We start from the raw sequence: 15,923 nt of genomic DNA on the forward strand, positions 1-15,923 counted from the left end.
TAGATCCCCTTAGCTGGGAATGCTAGTCAAGGCCCTGGTGACCTCGATTCCGGTTTCTCGGGTCCGTCTAGGATGTGCTATCCTGTGAAAGACTTCCTCTTTGGGGTAGTTAACGCCGCTCTGGGCGCTGTCCTAGTCTACTAAGTGTGTTTCTAGTTGCCACACTGGCGGAAATGACCCCCCAATTCATGGAGCCCTCCTACGCCATCAAGACAAGGTTATCCAAGTCCAACGGCCCCCAAGCCCATCGATCCGATAAGCGAAGGATTTAGCACGAGGGGGGAAAGAGTGGGAAAACGGCGGAGCCGAGCTTCAGGTATCGGGCCCCCGATTGATTGTTATCCCTCTTGGTATACTGCTCCGACACTATGGCACGGTCTGTCCACGAGCAGAGACGCGCGTAAGCAACCAGCCCAGCCCCCTGCCCCTCAGCCCCAGGACATAATATGAATCGTCGAGGAGATTGGCTCGGTGTTGTACGGCGATGGCACCGTTACTCTGTGGGGGTGTTGCCGTGTTGGCTCACCCAGTTACCCATCCTAATACCTCCGACCTCACAGCCACAGCCATCGCTATCTTTTCAGGCCACACGGACCCTGAGCCAATGCAGGAAACCCGGTCGATCAAGGACAGAGCGTGATTTCGTGCAGAAAGCGCCAGTATAGTATACCGAGTATAGCCGCCGTAGTTACTCCGGGATTGAGGATGTACCTGCGGCCTGGACTACAAGGAAGGTAAGTATCTGCGGAGTAAGTCGATACGGGATATGCGCGCAGGCTTCGTCCATCAAATCAGAGGCATTATATCCAGCTGCAGCGTTTCTCATGTCTCAACTTTCGTTCGCTGCAGCGGAGTTGGAAGATCGCCCGGATGCTAAAAATTCATCCAACCGTCTATTCTGCAAGTGCCGGCCCCAGAATAACGAGCGGTCAGACTGAGAGGCTGAAACCCGGTCTGCGTGTCAAGTCACATCTTCCATGCTGCTCTGACTAAATATGAGTCACTACATTGTGTGAATGTGATCGCTACGGGCCTCGCGTACATCAGCCACTCCCTGTGGGTGCATTCTGCAGATGAACTCGAACTCCAAGATTTGAGGCGCCTGCAGGTGAGTGATCTGTCTGCCAGTGAGTGGCAGCGGGCGGATGGATCTTGTCATCTGACATCGATTAGTCTTGTGATGTGTAGATGCATGATATCATGGCGGATCAGTCTCGATGATCAGTCCGACACACATCAGACGCCATTTTTGAGGCGAGCTGTGCTGCTGCTGCTGTAGCTGTACGGAGTAGAGTATAATCCGCAGACACATCGAAAAGCGCCAGATGTTAGTCAGTCACTCTACAGCCAGGAATAACGATCTACACAATACAGAGAGGCATGGACGCCTAGTGCTGACCGAAATGCTGCCCTCAAGCATCATCCTTCCCTCATGCTGCACTAGTTTAGAATCCCGGAACCGCCTCGGTGACATTCCGAGCTGCCCTTATTTCCAGGCAGATAAATTCTTCTCTATTCAACCAGGTAGACCTGCAATGGACAACACCAGAATTTCATGCAAGCTAAACATCTAAATCATCACTTATACCGACTACGTAGATACAGACATAGTTAACAACCATACACAAAAAACCATCAATAATACAGAAGAATCATAACAATACCATACAGACAGCCAGAGACAGCCGACATGAGATGATTGATTCGCTCCACATAATCCCGACACTAAACTGCCGTTAGTGACCTATAACCTCGGGCGTCGGACTTGTTCTGGAGATGTTCTGGGTCCACACTAGTCTGCTCTGGGTATAGGCGACCCGCCTGCCACGCAGCAGATCTGTAGATTTGTTACGTGTATTACGGTTACTGTTTTGGCTGATACTGTTATTTTGGGAATAAGTGGTGAGTGAGTACATTTGATTGAGTAGCAGGGATAACGGATGGAGGGGGTTTTCAGAAGGGTTCCTGGAATATCAGGAGAGAAAGACGGACAGAAGAGAGTTTACTTACTTCGCTAAGTCAGGACTAGTCAGAGGCATTGTGGTTAGAACAACTACTATGTGTAGTGGTTGGTGAGTAGGAAATATATCCATGGAGTAGAGTATACCGAACACATAATAGGGAGTAGTATAGTTTGAGTGTTCGCTAATGGTTCTTGCTTAGTATAGATCATGTTATTGTTCATTAAGAAGTAGTCTGATCGTTCGATTATTGAGTAGATAATAATCATCTATGTGGAAGCAAGGAAGTAATAGACACATTCATCTACACATCTATACTGCTACTTTCTCGGTATACCCTTCATTATTTTTACTTCGAAATATGGACAGTTACTAATAGTATATTTCAGTATATTCCCAATACAAACACCATCACTCAAAACGAATGTAGATCATTCAGCTTGAGATAGACATGAAATTCATATGAGACTGCCGCGGAGAAATATATATCAGCATAATATCCAATAAGATTACCTTTTTGGCAGATTTAAGTTTGATTGACATGTGTTCAGACACTATTACTTAATACCTCTGGACTAATGTAGTCCGTGAGAGGGATGGAGATGAGAGAATTCTGATTCTGGCTCGATGGTTGCATGGGTGGGTTCTGCATGCATGTACGAAGTGTATGTATGTGCTTGCTCGATAGGGGGGTTCTCTGTTAGTTGGAAGTTTGGTTGGTTTAGGATATTGTGTTGGTATGGCTCCGAGTATGTTGGTACTAGTAAGTAAGAAGTGATGGTAGGTTATCTAGTAGTTGAGTGACGGGCTGAGGTGGTACATGATTCGTTTTCATTGTAGTAGTAATAAGTAGACGTGCGTGCATGGATTAGAAATATATAACTATATGTATTTGACGAGAGTATACTATCACTGCTTCAAGATCTACCACTAGCTACTGCTTCAAAGGTACTATTAGTGTCTATTGATTACAGGAATTACTATATAGTTGAAAAGAATTGCCCTAATGTGTGAGAGGTTTATACATGTATTCTAATATACATTTGCCGTGTACATGAGTTGATACTTCAACATTAGGTTTACAGAATGCTATGCACCTGGCTGGCAATTATCTCACTTCACTATTGACTAGTATATAATCCGTACTAGTCAGGTTCCATCCTTGCTTTCAATTCAGACTTACGGTGGCAACTTCTGCCCGGTGAATGTCTATTACATTGTATCAACCCAACCAACGATCCATTGGCGCCGTCGCCTCCATGAACACCCAATCAAACTACGAAGAGAATCCATAGTAGAAGGAATCTGACTGTTTTGCCACAAAGGAAGCGGCGAGTGCCACTGCTCCCAGCAACCTAATCAGGGCTTAGATAGTATATGGGCCGATGGCTAGACGGAAGCCCAGTAGAAGGAATGGGTGAGGTCAGGTGCTCTACAGCCTTGGTGAGGCTTCAAGTAAGAAGTAGGTGCAAGGTGTCTGAGACAAGTGGGAAGAAGTAAGCCAGCCTGCTCGACAAGAATCCTAGACTACAGACCTTCAATAACTACAGGCAAGTTATCCAACAACTGAACCCGGGAGTAAAGAGAGAAAAGACTAGCACAGAATGAACAGACCACTGCACAGCTAACCAGCTATACCACCCACCCCCAGCATAACAACCAAATGGACAATCGAAAGAACCACACACCCCAAATTCTAGAACCCGTCGAACCCATCAACCATGTGCTTCCATCCACCGTTCGCCTTACCACCCAAAGGAACACCACCACCGGATCCCTCATCCCCCCCTTCATTTCCGAACCCTGACTGAACTGACCCATGGCTATCCTTCTTCCCCTTCCACGCTTAGCCGAGAACACCATCTATCTATCTCCAACACACACTATTCATTCCCTTCTACACAGTACACTACACCTCGCATGTCCACCCATAAACAGTATAGCACAAAACTCCACCTCGGACAGACAGATCTACTAACAATCTACCAAGTGGACTGACTTAGTGTCTCATCTCGTCTCATCCATATTACTTTGTAGCATGTATCCCGTTTCCCGTTTTTCCCGGCATGTGGGCTTCCACGTTCCCAGCTGTCCGCGCCCCACTTCGGATATGAAAATGTATCCAGGGAAAGACATCAGTAAAAGTGGGTACAAAATTTGGCCCAGCCCTAGCCATGGCATGAGAGCCGATCCTTCCATCATCACATTAATCAAGGATGAGAGAAAGGCAGAAACAGGGACAGGGACCAGACAGGTTACAAGGAATAGTTTGATTGGGACATGCCGATAGCCGACCGGATCATGATTCTTTACGTAGATTCACATATGTTCATAGTATAGTAGACCTGACTGAGTGGCTAACATGACTGAGGGAATAAGTGGGTATATACATGACTAGCTAGTTAGTCAGAAAGGTGGTTACCTAAACCTGCTCTGGACTGGACTCCACTACACGCACTTTGCCATGCAACGCACACACACACACGCGCGATAGTATCTAAGTGGGGTCCTTTCCCTCGTGTATGTGAGAGAGAGTGTGTGTGCGTCCGAGTTCAATCTCCGGGTTATATCTAGCTAACTAACTAGTCTTGCTACTAAGTGATTAGTTCATGTCTTGGGATGGGATTGTACCGAGGTTCATCGAAGGATCGATCAGCCTCGTGTATATTGCAGTCTTGGATAGTATCTAAATAGTGAGTAAGTAGTAGATGAAGTATACACCACTAACTAACTATCCGAACAATAGAAGAATGACATATGAAAGGAAATTCGGATACGAGCTGCACATCATGCAAGCTGCTTAATATGTAGCTCCCGTGAACTTTGTCCTACGTACCTCTCCATCTACTACCTATCCTATCCATGTAGAAGAGAGAATTGAATCGACCAACTGACCACTACCAAACTGGTCTCCAATAGCAATGTACATGGACCAGGATTAAAGATTCCCCTGTGGTCGCTAAAACATCGGCTAAGCAAACGGCATGACATGAATCGACCCATCCCATCATCTAACTATCCGGCTGGGATAAACTGTAAGTAAATGAGCACACGCCAACAGACTAACCAAGTGGCCTTATATCTAGGCAGATATATTACTTCGGAGCGAACTAACTATCTACGATCTAAGTAGAGGACCCGTTCACATGTCTCTCTCTGTGACTTCACTGTCTCTCTTAGCGTAACTCCCTAGACAATAGTAGTTAGTTAGTAGTAGTTTGTATACGAAGCCACAAATTTGTTTTTGACAGAAGCAAGGAGCATCAAGTGATCTCATCACCATCAGCTGCTGCTGCTACTGCTGTCACTGTGTCAATTGCAATGCAACGTAAAGGAATAAAAATAAATGATCATCAAGAAAGTTTTATGCGAAAGGAAAAGTACCCGAGAGATGAATTATTTACCATACAGACACAATGTGGGAAGGAAAAGGAATGCGGATTGCGCCGCCTGCCGTCTTGGGTAGCCCTCTCTCTCGTCATGAGTCTCTTCCTATTTGTCGCCGTCATTGCAGCAGTGAGTGAGTGAGTGACTGCCATGTGAAAATCACGCGTATCACACACACACATTATTACGCAAGCTACCTACTTAGAAGCTAAAGTGTAAGATATCTCCTGGCAGCGCCTCCCCCCTGTAAGTTGACTAGCTAGCTAGCTAGCAACTTTAACTCAAACACATCATCCCACACCATCCATCATCGTTCCTTTTTTCCCCTTCTTGCTAAGACCAAGAAAAGAAAAGAAAGGTCGGATTAATGGAAAGGTAGTATCTCGGTAAAACCAGGATCAACACTAGCATGGTATTTTACGGTAAGGATATCACGCTAGTAAGATACCAAGCGGCTTGTCAAAAGGCAAGCGTCACGATAGTGCATCGGCTTTGGTGCCAAACTCGGGAAGGGCCGACCGCAGCTGCAGGCGGAGCCGACGTCTGCCACGTGAAATGACCAGGGTCCAGACTCCAGGGAGGCCGCTAGGACCGCCTCTAGTCCCAGTTGGGTTTGGAGTGTCCGACGCCCGCTCCAGCAGTTCTTAGCGAAAAGGAAGGGGGATTTTTTTTTTGTTAATTTACTAGTTAGTTAGGCGGTCGGTCGGTCGGTCGGCATCTTTGTTCAGGGGCCGAATTGAGAGGTCCTTCCATGAAAAGGAGGATGGAAGGGAATGAAAGAGAGGTAAAACAGAGAATATGAGAAAGAAAAAAAAGAGTGGGATGCTAAGCCCAACACGGCCGAACGGGAGGCCTACTCTCGTTTCTAGCTCGCAAAAAAGGTGCTTGCATCACCTGCGCGCGCACACATCGTCAAGTCACGCACAACCAGCGCCAAACTTACATACGCGACTTGAACCACACAGCCTCCAGATAATAATGAAAGAGGCGTCATCACACACACATCATTCTCTCACCAACCCCCTTACCCTGCAGCAAGTAAAGTAGAAAAAGGAAAAAAACCAGCGCTTCATCCCGACTCCCCCAAAGAAAGAAAGGGAAAAAAATCTACCAGATCGGTGTCCGGTATTAAACCCAGTCCTTAACTCCGGGTTTCAGTTAGGACGTGTCCCACTGCCATGAGGCGTGCACGAATTTTGAACCCCTGGCTGCCTGGCTGCCTGGCCTGGGGGGTCGCGCTTGCGACAACACTGTTCGTTCGTTCCCCACGAACCCACGGCTGTGTCCCTAGTTTAGTTCCCTGATGACGATCTGCGCTCGACGCCTTGACTAACCAACGTGGCGTTCGGGGAAGATGCTGGTTCTAGACAAGTTGATACCCCGTCGTTTTGCCGGTTGCTTGAGAGAGAGTAGGCCACCGCAATCCTTTTGCCGGGCCATAGCTCTAAGCTCCAATCACAAGCCTTGCCTAAACCTCTTAGCGATCCCCCGATCGTGACATCTGTCAAGTCTATCAAGTGCCGGAGGGGGGTTTAGGTTCTAGATCTTGCCTTTTCCAGCAAGGGGAAAGCCCTGTATCTTGTCTGTCCCATCCTACAGGATGTAGGGAATATCCTTCATAAGATGTCGGCGCAACAATTACTGTGGATTATGGAATGGAATGTTGTAAGTCAGCTGGAGCCTTGGTCAATCAAGTCGTAGGACTCCGTAGGAGTGGTAGTACGGCGGGGCGCCAGGGTAGGCCCAGTGTGTATGGGCTGATTCTTTCCCAGCGAGCTGGGCAAGCTAATTGCCTCCCTCTCTCTCTGTTCCCTTCTCTCCTGGGGCCAGGCGGGACGAGATGGTCCTGCAGAATGGCGTCCATGCGTCAGATTCTTGGAAGTTGGCACGCACCAAGCAAGCCAGTCTGCAGATGTGCTGGAGATCAACCGTCTTGTGGTCAAGCACAGCCGCCATGTCTTGTGCAACCCCCGACCGGTGGAAAAAGCAGAAATCGATACGAATTACGAAGGGGAAAATAATAAGCAGTTACAAAAAAGCAAAAGAGAAGACAACCTAAGGCCAAGAGGGATGGATGAATGATCCATGTTATTAGTCATGGCTCGTTAGTGGTGGACACAATACGGTCGCAAAAGCAACGAACGCAAGGCATGACGGCGTCACGCCGAGGTTGAGTTGAGCTGAAGCTGAAGCTCAATCTTGCCTGAGGCACACAGAGGATACAGTCAGCAGCGAGTAAGCGACGATCCGCCCACTCGTGGCTGGGAGAGCTGAAACCGGCACAAGGTTTCGCTTCCCTTAGTTTGATCGACCGTCACATCTTTGCCGCCCGCCTATCCTTCGGAACCGAAACTGTGACCTCGACGGGGAACCGCGACAAATGAAACAGACGAGCTGATGGGTTTAGCAAGGGTGGCTTGGAAAGCGGGTGGTGCCGCTTGTCCATGGTTGCTTTGGAAGGGGAAAACAAGATGGGATCGACACGAGAGGCGCAACTTGACTTTTCTGATGCCGTGGTTGTTTGGCACCACGGCGCGTGTGTGTTACGTATGTCTCTGTCGGCAAAGAGACAGAGAGTTAGGTTAACAAATGCCAAACCATCGGTGCAACATTCACACGATATTTTGATGCTACACAAGACATAAAGATAAGCGATCCAAAATAGTAACGCGGACACAGATCTCAAGAACGGCAAAGTCTCCGAGGATTATACCACCCTGAGCCGGGATCATATCAATAGAAGCAGTAATCAGCAGGTAGTAGGGGGGGATAGACTGTAAATAATGCAGTGGGCTCCTCCGACGGCATTTGTTCCGGGTCGGGGGGAGTGGATGCTATTATTAATCTTGTCAGGGGGATATTATTTCGATACCCGCACCTAAGCGACTTGCGGTAGGATTCCCGACGACTATTGAGGCGGTCAAAGCTGGAGCGTTGGAGAGCGTTGGATGATCGGCGTGCGCATCATTGTCAATCTTTATCAAGATTCCAGAGTTTATCTCGGAATCTCCCCGTCGCCTAGAAACTGGAACCGGCACACGTCTTTGCCGAGCTGGCTGGAATGGCTGGAATGGGCCCATGGATTGCACTATTACTCAGACTAGTTATTCCTCTGGTCTATAAGTGATACATAATATTATGCTCGACTCGAGGACACAGAACGGAATGCTCATACTAGTAGTAGAGAATGAAAAGACTCCCTTCGAAGTGAACATAGACTATCATCTACTATCTAGAAGATCATCAAGATCCCCTAATGCACAAACACCTACCTCATTCCCTCACCGTTATACCTAGATACCCAACCTACACACACAACCACGAAGCCAAACCTAAAATTGGGTTGTAATGTCGTGGAAGCCCCCTCGAAAAAGTAAAAAGAAACGAGAATGAGATGCATCCCACGAAGTCAAATTCACACCACACAAAAAGCACATCTGCACTGTAACTCAAGAATGCGACCGCAATTATTTCCCACTTCTCTTCCCCGGTTTACCCCTACCTACCCCTTCTTTTTCCACCCCCTTCGCCTCACAAACATCCAAGAAATTAGAAAGAAACAAGAACATGATCGGTCGGTCGGGTCGGGTCAGTCGGGTCGGGACCCGACAGCCAACAAGTCAGTATTCGTCGAAATATCCCTTTCCGGTCATGATGTGCTCGTTTAAGCTCAGGGCGATTTTCCCGACAAGCGCACCGCTAAGCGAAGGCTATCTAAGTTGCCTTTAGCACAGCCATAACCTTCACGGCGTATCTACCAAAGATATTCATTTGGATCATCATCAATCATCGTATCTGATTGAGGCTGCTGGTGGTGGCTGTCGTATCCCATACTCCGTAATTGTAGCCCCCGTCCCATTATGGAGTCTATGCTTTCGAGCGACGAGCTTGTCAATCAATCCCATTATGTACAAAGTATGAAAAAAAGATAACCCAATACGTATGCACCGCCCACTCTTGATTCATTTCATTTCCAATTACATTTTCATTTCCTCTTTGGGTAGGGTGAAGTGGTGGGTTCGTTCATCGGCTCGCCCGTCCCTCTTCGGTCGGGTTGAGTAAGTGAAGTGGGTGTATGTTGTGTATGCGTGCCGGGTCTCTCGGTCGCTCATCTCATCGGTTCGGTAAGTAAACAGGTAGTAGTATGTTCTGGAACTTAGTGCTTACATCTTACCTACTTGAATAGGTAATATTCCACTTTGCGTATATAGCCATTTTATCCATATATTGCCTGATCTGCCCTGAGGGGAGGGTGAGGGGAGGGGGAGGGGATGAAGATCACCGCGGGACTCTTCCGAGGGGGGATGTGGATGTGGATCTACATCAGTAACCAGCTACAAACGTAGTAACTATTCGGCTGGCTTATGCTGTAGATACTTTGGTGTTTCGATATGTTGTTCCACGTATTGTGGAAGAGGGTTTGCTTGGCGAACTACATTGTAGTTGAACTGCGTTTCTCATCATTATTGGGTTTCAGATACTTTTTTTTACCCTTGTTAGGTGAAACTTAACCTCAGGGCGGGGGAGGGGAGGGGAAGGGAGAAAATGTCTCATGGTTACTTACTGACTTGCTACTTTCTTTTGGTTTCTGGGAAGTCGTAAGCAAGCTTCGAGGAACTGAACTGAACTGAACTGCCGGATGTTTGCCGCGGACGGGATTGGAATGGATGCTATACTAGGCTACTTACTCTTCCCCCCCGCTTTGTGGTGGTGGCGGCTCAGTTTCGCCTCAGAGTTCAGAGTCAAGATGAGACACATAAGACAGATGAGACAGATATAGTTCCGGTGTTCCGAGGATCATTCTTACTATCTACCATGCATCTACTAACTAGTAGTAGACTACGACGGCAAGAAACATACCCATACCATGTAGTAACCAACTATCAAGGGTAGCGAGTAAATAGTAGAGCCTCCCAACCAACCCATCCTCCAGTCAATTCAAGATTGATGAAAATCCCGACCGTCTGGACCGACCTCCTCCGGAGATTAATATCGCAGTTCACTATCCCTATAATATAAGATAATATAATCTAAACTAACACTTACTACGGGAGTGGTAGGCCGTAGGCCTAACTAAGTAGATAGGCTACATGGCTCGCTCACTACGCAAGAGCCGACGCTTAAGTGGAGAGAGACGGACTCGGGGGGCAAAAGCAACCAAACCAATATGATTGGACGGAGGGACCAGCTTCGCTTCCACGAGACAAGAACAACCTGAAGGCAGGCTCGTTTATTAAAGTTTGGGACCGCTGGGGAAACAATCAATCTGCTCGCACATGGAACTGCTGGGACTGGATCACTGACTGGGACCGGGCTTTGATCATTAGTTAATTGTGGGTTTAATTTGGGTTGGTTTTCTTTCTTTTTCTTTTCTGTTCGGGTCGGGGTCCCATATGTAGAGGAGAATACTTACGCGTATGTCAGCGCTTGGGCTTCCATTAATCGTGTTGTCTTAGTAGCTTTATGAGTAAAATAAGTTCTCTGTCCATCCATGGATGAATCAATCTCCGTATGGAGTAGTCAGCCGTTCTGGATGACCTAACTATCTACACACAAAACAACCCAGACGATCATTTAATCTATCTTGCAGCATCCGGGGGAAGGAAATACCAAGTGGATTTGACTAAGGATGATGTAATTCGGCGTCGCCGACAGTTGGCAGTTTGTTTTTTGGGTGTTAGGTCACTTTAGTTGGCAGGTTGGTATAATGGATGGATGATCCGCTAAAGTCGCCAAGGAGGGGGAAGAGGGAAGGGATTGATCGACTGTGCCATTCCATTGTTGCGTTTCCTTTCTTTCGTTTCTCCTTCGCTAGAAAAATAAAAAAGAAACTACACTAAGCCATCTCGGTACTACGGCCGGGAGCATTACCGTTTCGGGCGATGGGGGCGCTCGCGTTGGCATCGCTCAGGTACGCTTCCGGTAATCGGGTGGTGGGCGGTGTGGTCCGCCGCTAAGGGTGATTTGTGCTGATCAGCTTCGCTCGGAAGAATACCAAGAAAGAGGTAAAGTGTAAGGCAAGGCCATTCACTGAGGCTTGAGACAGCGACAGGGATGCGGCCTGTTTAGATGGTGATGATGATGCTGATGATGATGATGCTGATGAATAAATGGCCTCAAAAATAGAGACTTTTATTTTATTTTAGTTTTACTTGGCTATACCTACAGCATAGTACCTTACTGTGGTAGATCTACTCATTCTTCCCTAACGACTACCACGAGCATTCTTGTGAAACCAAATTCGTGACATAAGAACAGCAGCCAGCCAGCCGGAAGCTATTTACCCGACGGGAAGAACGCATAACTGACTGATGACTGATCTCGGTTCACAGAAATAATACCGGGATGATCAACAACTAAAACCACAGTTAGTAAGGTGGAAGTAGGTCCGTCCGTTCCTTCCCCCCTTCGTCTCCATAACCCTTTTCGGGATACGTTTTGTAGCTCTCCCGGCCGAGGTACATCTGTCTCGTGTGTGAGTGTGTGTGTGTGTCCCGCCCTGCTCCGGCTACGAGGCCCTTGAGGACCTCCCGAGAATCAAAAGTATATTTGATTCTGTTCTTGAAATGTCTCGTTTATCCATGCTTATTTTGGACTTGGGACCGCCCGTAGGTAAAGCTTTTTAGCTTAGACGTCGTGATCTGACGGTCGATCCCAATCGAAGAGAAGGAATGCGGACACCTTTGGCAGAGAAATCCAGCCATCTAGTCTTCTATCCACTTCGGCAGTTGATATCGGTGGTTATTAGTCTCATCAGTCAGCCTTCCTTCCTTTGATCATGGTTGGTGGCGGTGATGGTGATGATGACGATTATGATGATGATGATGCGCTGTGCAGTTCCCACTAACTAAACTGATGCGGCCCGAATGTGGACGACAGACAGAGCAAGAAAGAAGCAAAAGTGCATGTACGTAGATATCCGGTTTTGTGACAAAGTCAATTGTCTCAAATGATATTTGCGAAAAGTGGTGGTGACTTAGGCACACACACACACACACACTCACACAAACAACCCCAGTCCTGGTCGACGTCATTGACCAGTCACCGTGAAATGCATGCACCATGCAGCATCCGCAGCATGGTTGATCAATCAGGGGAGGTTTTCCCTGGATCCCTTGAGTTACGCCTGGGCCAGTCAGTTATCGCTTGCATGGACGATGCATTTTTCTCCATAGCCGTCGCCGGCTTCTGTCATTCTCGTTGGATAGTTGTTTTTCTCCGTTCTGCAAAACAAAATGGCTCTAGTGAGTGGTCACTGCCCGACAACACACCCTTACCAGCCCCCAAGAAGCAACAAAAAGAGAAAAAAGAAAGTATCACTAAAATTGAGTAAACCGAGATATGTATCTACATCGTACATAGATACAGCTCCGTAGTCTATACAAACCAACCCTGGGGGCCAGATGATCTTACAACAATAATCAGCCGAAAGGGCTCTTCTCCCCCTTTCATTTGTTGGTTCGGATCGGATCAATCTAGCTGACTTGGGCTTAGTAGTTAGTCAGCGGCATCCTTTTCCTCTTCTTTTCTTTTTCTTTTCAGTAAAGAAAATTGCTTTATTCTTGTTGGCTGTCATTTGCCATGATAATCTCCGGCATTCCTCATCACCGAAAAAAAAAAGAAAGGAAAAAGAAATAAGAAAATAAGAATAAACCATCTTGGCCCCCCGAGCGACCGAAAGGATGATGCTAACCTGAGGATCGTTCAGAGATTCCTTTCTTGGACGACCAGATCTAAGCTCTCTTGGGCGTAGAGCCCCCTTTTGCTTAACAAGCAGGCCAAAAGAGCGAGCTGCCATGCCATCCGCGCATCGTGCCGCGACTCCGTCAGCCCGGCCGGCCCCAAGGGATTGGACCATCCCCGGAGACATTTCCCATCCCAGAAATCAAGCGAGTCATGGCCCTCACGATGGGCGTTTCTCCATTCCCATCTCCGTGGTCTAGGAGAAAAACTAAGGGGGTGTCTGTGTAAGTAGTGTAGTGACGCTATCAATGGAGTCTTTTCCATCAAAGTAACTTTTCTATTATTATGGTAGTGTGCTGGTCTGTGTTGCAGGACCACGCACGCATTGTCTCAGTGCCAAAGGATCTCCGGAGAAATAGATTCGAGTAGTAACAATAATTAATTTAAAGAAAGAACACGATGGATGGAATGGAATCAGGGTCACCTTTCCAGATTGCTTTCCAGAAAGGGATGTTTAATCGACCGCTAGAATACGGAAAGAACGGAGATGGAAACTGAGACCAACCAGGGTTGGGATCTGGGAATAGATTGGATTCCTTCTCTCCTTTTGCTTTCCTTCCCCTCTGTGTGTATGTAAGTGTGTCTGCCTCTTCCCCTCCCCCATCTTCCCCTCAAACCGGTGATCTGAGCCATGCTGGTCCAGGGTTGGACATTTGGGTCACGGACAAGTACCGGGAGGGAACCAGCCAAGTGGGAAGGAGGGAGGGGTACCTTAGGCACCGAGTTTCGCCCACCGAGAGCCCCGAACACACAGGATCTACGGGGAGAAGAAGGAGGGAGGGGGGGTGTATGGAAAGCAGAGGAGAGAGGGGGGAAGGACCCAGAATGGGACAGACAGGACTGGACAACCATGAAAGCTGGTTGGAAGCAAGCTGGAACCACATGAGATCAGGTTCTCAAGCAGCAACAGCAAGCAGCCAGCAGCAACAGCAACAGCCAGCCAGCAGCAGCGTGATCGTGCGGCAACGATCAGCCGTTTATGGGGCATGGGATCGTTGTGACAGGTAAAACCAGGACGGAGCCTTGGGGGTTCCACCCCGAAGAGAAAGATCGGCTGCTGGCGTAAGTGCAAGCCAGATGGTAAAGTAGGTCCAGCCCAGAGTTCGATTCGATTACCACCATGATACCGGACGGAGATTTCCATTTCTTTGCTTAGGGTCGTCGACTAGTAGGGGGGTGGTGTGGATGGTGGTCGGCTCCGTCCCCATGATGAAGGATGATCTCTGATTTGATTCCTGGAGGGCGCGCATGATGGAGAAAGGAAAGGTGTCCGTGGATCTGCACTAGCGCCAGACTTACTGTAGCCGAGCCCCGAAAGTACCGTTGGCTTTGGCTCCATCGGCCGATCTCTGAGTGAGAGAGAGACAGAGAGAGAGAGAGAGAGAGAGTGTGTGTGTGTGTGTGTGTGTGTGGGAGTGAGAGAGTCAGGTCAAGAGAGTCAGAGTCAGTGTCAGTTCCTGTGAGGTTGCTGTGCCCTTCGTACGACGCAGTTACGTACCCCCTTCTCCTCCCGCCGCGTTGCTTCTTTCAGGAGTAGATCTCCGTTGGGATCTCATTGTTCGTAACTTTTGAAGAGTCATGCTCGTGATGCTTGCTACTGCTACTGCTACTGCTACTGCTGCTTAATTGTCTAGAGCAAAGTGGAGGAAGATTTCCTGTCGTCATACTTTCACTACTACAAAATTCTCCTTTGTCTATGTATAGCACTTTGGGATAGAAAGAAGATGATCGACTGTCTCTCATCTCGTCTCTTTTACCCAGTCTCAGCTTGATCTACCATCATCTTACTTCCGTGCTCATCAGCTCCCATGGAAAAACCATCCACTATTCCCAGGGTTAAGGTGGCCTGGGGGGGGAGCGAAGGGTGTGGAATAATGGTGGAGGCGGCGCACGTTGTTTTAGCTCTCGTTGAGCCTACCTAAAAGGTATAGCAAAGCTAATGGCAAATCATCCCGGTTAAGTGTTTTTTCATTTTAATTTTTCTAATTTTCCTTTTCGGATATCCGAAAGCGGTAAATTAGAAGACAGGGAAATCCAAAAAAGAAATTGGAAAAATTAAAAATGAAAATTCCAAAAAGGAAACGTAAATTACCCGCCAAGAGCAAGACATCGCGTGTGGTGCTCCGTACCGGGACCACAGCCCATTAATTAAGCTTTGGGACGGAGGTATCAGCCCTTGTGGAAGCGAATCGAGTAAAATAAATTAAAATAAAATAAAATTACAAGAAATGTGGCCACTGCGGGCTCGGGAATATTCAAGATGCCGCTGGGACTGGAGGGATGAAGAAGAGAAAAGAAAAAAGAAATTAGAAAAATATTCTGAGGGTAAACCAAGCCAGAACGGAGGATATCGTACCTGTTCGGCTGTGTGGCAGGAAGAAGGAAGTTAGTAGGTTCATCCCTCCTACTAGGCGAGATCCTCATCAGACGGGGGGAGGGAAATAAAAAAAGTGTAATTATTTGGGAACCAGCGATTTGCGTCGGATTCGCCCGCTCTCTTTCCCTCCTGTGAGTCTGTATTTTGGCTGTCTTGGGTCTTGTCTTGTCTGGCTGCCTCTTTTATTTTTTCCCTCGTCTCTCTTTTTTTTTCTCTCTTCGGGCTCCCCACCCGTCGGTTGAACCACTACGGCCGGAGTATACTCCCCAGCGGGCAGCTATAATTAAACTGCCTGTCGATTGATCCTCCCTGATTTTTATTTTATTTTATTTTATTTTATTATTTTATTTTCTGGATTATTTTACAATATATTTTATTCTATATTTTATTATTTTTCCTGTCAACCCTTGCTCCCCACTTTTCGCATATCTCCACTATTCCACACCCTCAATCAT

At 47.5% G+C, this 15,923-nt stretch overlaps 8 protein-coding genes across 8 annotated transcripts; 2 read left to right on the forward strand and 6 right to left on the reverse strand.

Annotated features, from left to right (window-relative positions):
* Positions 1-109: 109 nt before the first annotated feature.
* On the reverse strand, positions 110-1,159 carry An12g08150 (hypothetical protein; the record flags this gene model as incomplete). Its single annotated transcript, XM_059743570.1, has 6 exons — positions 110-196; positions 299-421; positions 535-596; positions 712-810; positions 891-954; positions 1,043-1,159. The coding sequence occupies 6 exons, from the start codon at positions 1,157-1,159 to the stop codon at positions 110-112; spliced, it is 552 nt and encodes a 183-aa protein (XP_059601909.1).
* A 566-nt stretch (positions 1,160-1,725) lies between these two features.
* Positions 1,726-2,039, reverse strand: An12g08160 (uncharacterized protein; the record flags this gene model as incomplete). Its single annotated transcript, XM_059743571.1, has 2 exons — positions 1,726-1,837; positions 2,011-2,039. 2 exons carry the CDS (start codon positions 2,037-2,039, stop codon positions 1,726-1,728), a joined length of 141 nt encoding a protein of 46 aa, XP_059601910.1.
* A 1,311-nt stretch (positions 2,040-3,350) lies between these two features.
* Positions 3,351-4,029, reverse strand: An12g08170 (uncharacterized protein; the record flags this gene model as incomplete). The annotated part of the gene is made up of 5 exons (XM_059743572.1): positions 3,351-3,483; positions 3,534-3,593; positions 3,665-3,798; positions 3,877-3,943; positions 3,992-4,029. 5 exons carry the CDS (start codon positions 4,027-4,029, stop codon positions 3,351-3,353), a joined length of 432 nt encoding a protein of 143 aa, XP_059601911.1.
* Positions 4,030-5,004: 975 nt separating this feature from the next.
* An12g08180 (hypothetical protein) lies at positions 5,005-8,300 on the forward strand (the record flags this gene model as incomplete). Its single annotated transcript, XM_059743573.1, has 13 exons — positions 5,005-5,090; positions 5,213-5,289; positions 5,373-5,477; positions 5,776-5,988; positions 6,077-6,132; positions 6,511-6,600; positions 6,762-6,878; positions 6,948-7,013; positions 7,085-7,325; positions 7,557-7,634; positions 7,738-7,884; positions 8,028-8,104; positions 8,202-8,300. 13 exons carry the CDS (start codon positions 5,005-5,007, stop codon positions 8,298-8,300), a joined length of 1,452 nt encoding a protein of 483 aa, XP_059601912.1.
* Positions 8,301-8,897: 597 nt separating this feature from the next.
* On the reverse strand, positions 8,898-9,460 carry An12g08190 (hypothetical protein; the record flags this gene model as incomplete). The annotated part of the gene is made up of 4 exons (XM_059743574.1): positions 8,898-9,047; positions 9,090-9,102; positions 9,183-9,302; positions 9,330-9,460. 4 exons carry the CDS (start codon positions 9,458-9,460, stop codon positions 8,898-8,900), a joined length of 414 nt encoding a protein of 137 aa, XP_059601913.1.
* A 1,611-nt stretch (positions 9,461-11,071) lies between these two features.
* On the reverse strand, positions 11,072-12,052 carry An12g08200 (hypothetical protein; the record flags this gene model as incomplete). The annotated part of the gene is made up of 4 exons (XM_059743575.1): positions 11,072-11,159; positions 11,220-11,409; positions 11,633-11,847; positions 11,952-12,052. 4 exons carry the CDS (start codon positions 12,050-12,052, stop codon positions 11,072-11,074), a joined length of 594 nt encoding a protein of 197 aa, XP_059601914.1.
* A 72-nt stretch (positions 12,053-12,124) lies between these two features.
* On the reverse strand, positions 12,125-12,521 carry An12g08210 (uncharacterized protein; the record flags this gene model as incomplete). The annotated part of the gene is made up of 3 exons (XM_059743576.1): positions 12,125-12,323; positions 12,353-12,368; positions 12,473-12,521. The coding sequence occupies 3 exons, from the start codon at positions 12,519-12,521 to the stop codon at positions 12,125-12,127; spliced, it is 264 nt and encodes an 87-aa protein (XP_059601915.1).
* A 969-nt stretch (positions 12,522-13,490) lies between these two features.
* An12g08220 (hypothetical protein) lies at positions 13,491-14,099 on the forward strand (the record flags this gene model as incomplete). The annotated part of the gene is made up of 2 exons (XM_059743577.1): positions 13,491-13,543; positions 13,619-14,099. The coding sequence occupies 2 exons, from the start codon at positions 13,491-13,493 to the stop codon at positions 14,097-14,099; spliced, it is 534 nt and encodes a 177-aa protein (XP_059601916.1).
* Between the last annotated feature and the right edge of the window lie 1,824 nt (positions 14,100-15,923).

This window comes from Aspergillus niger (genome assembly GCF_000002855.4).
Source record: "Aspergillus niger supercontig An12".
NCBI lineage: Eukaryota > Fungi > Ascomycota > Eurotiomycetes > Eurotiales > Aspergillaceae > Aspergillus > Aspergillus niger.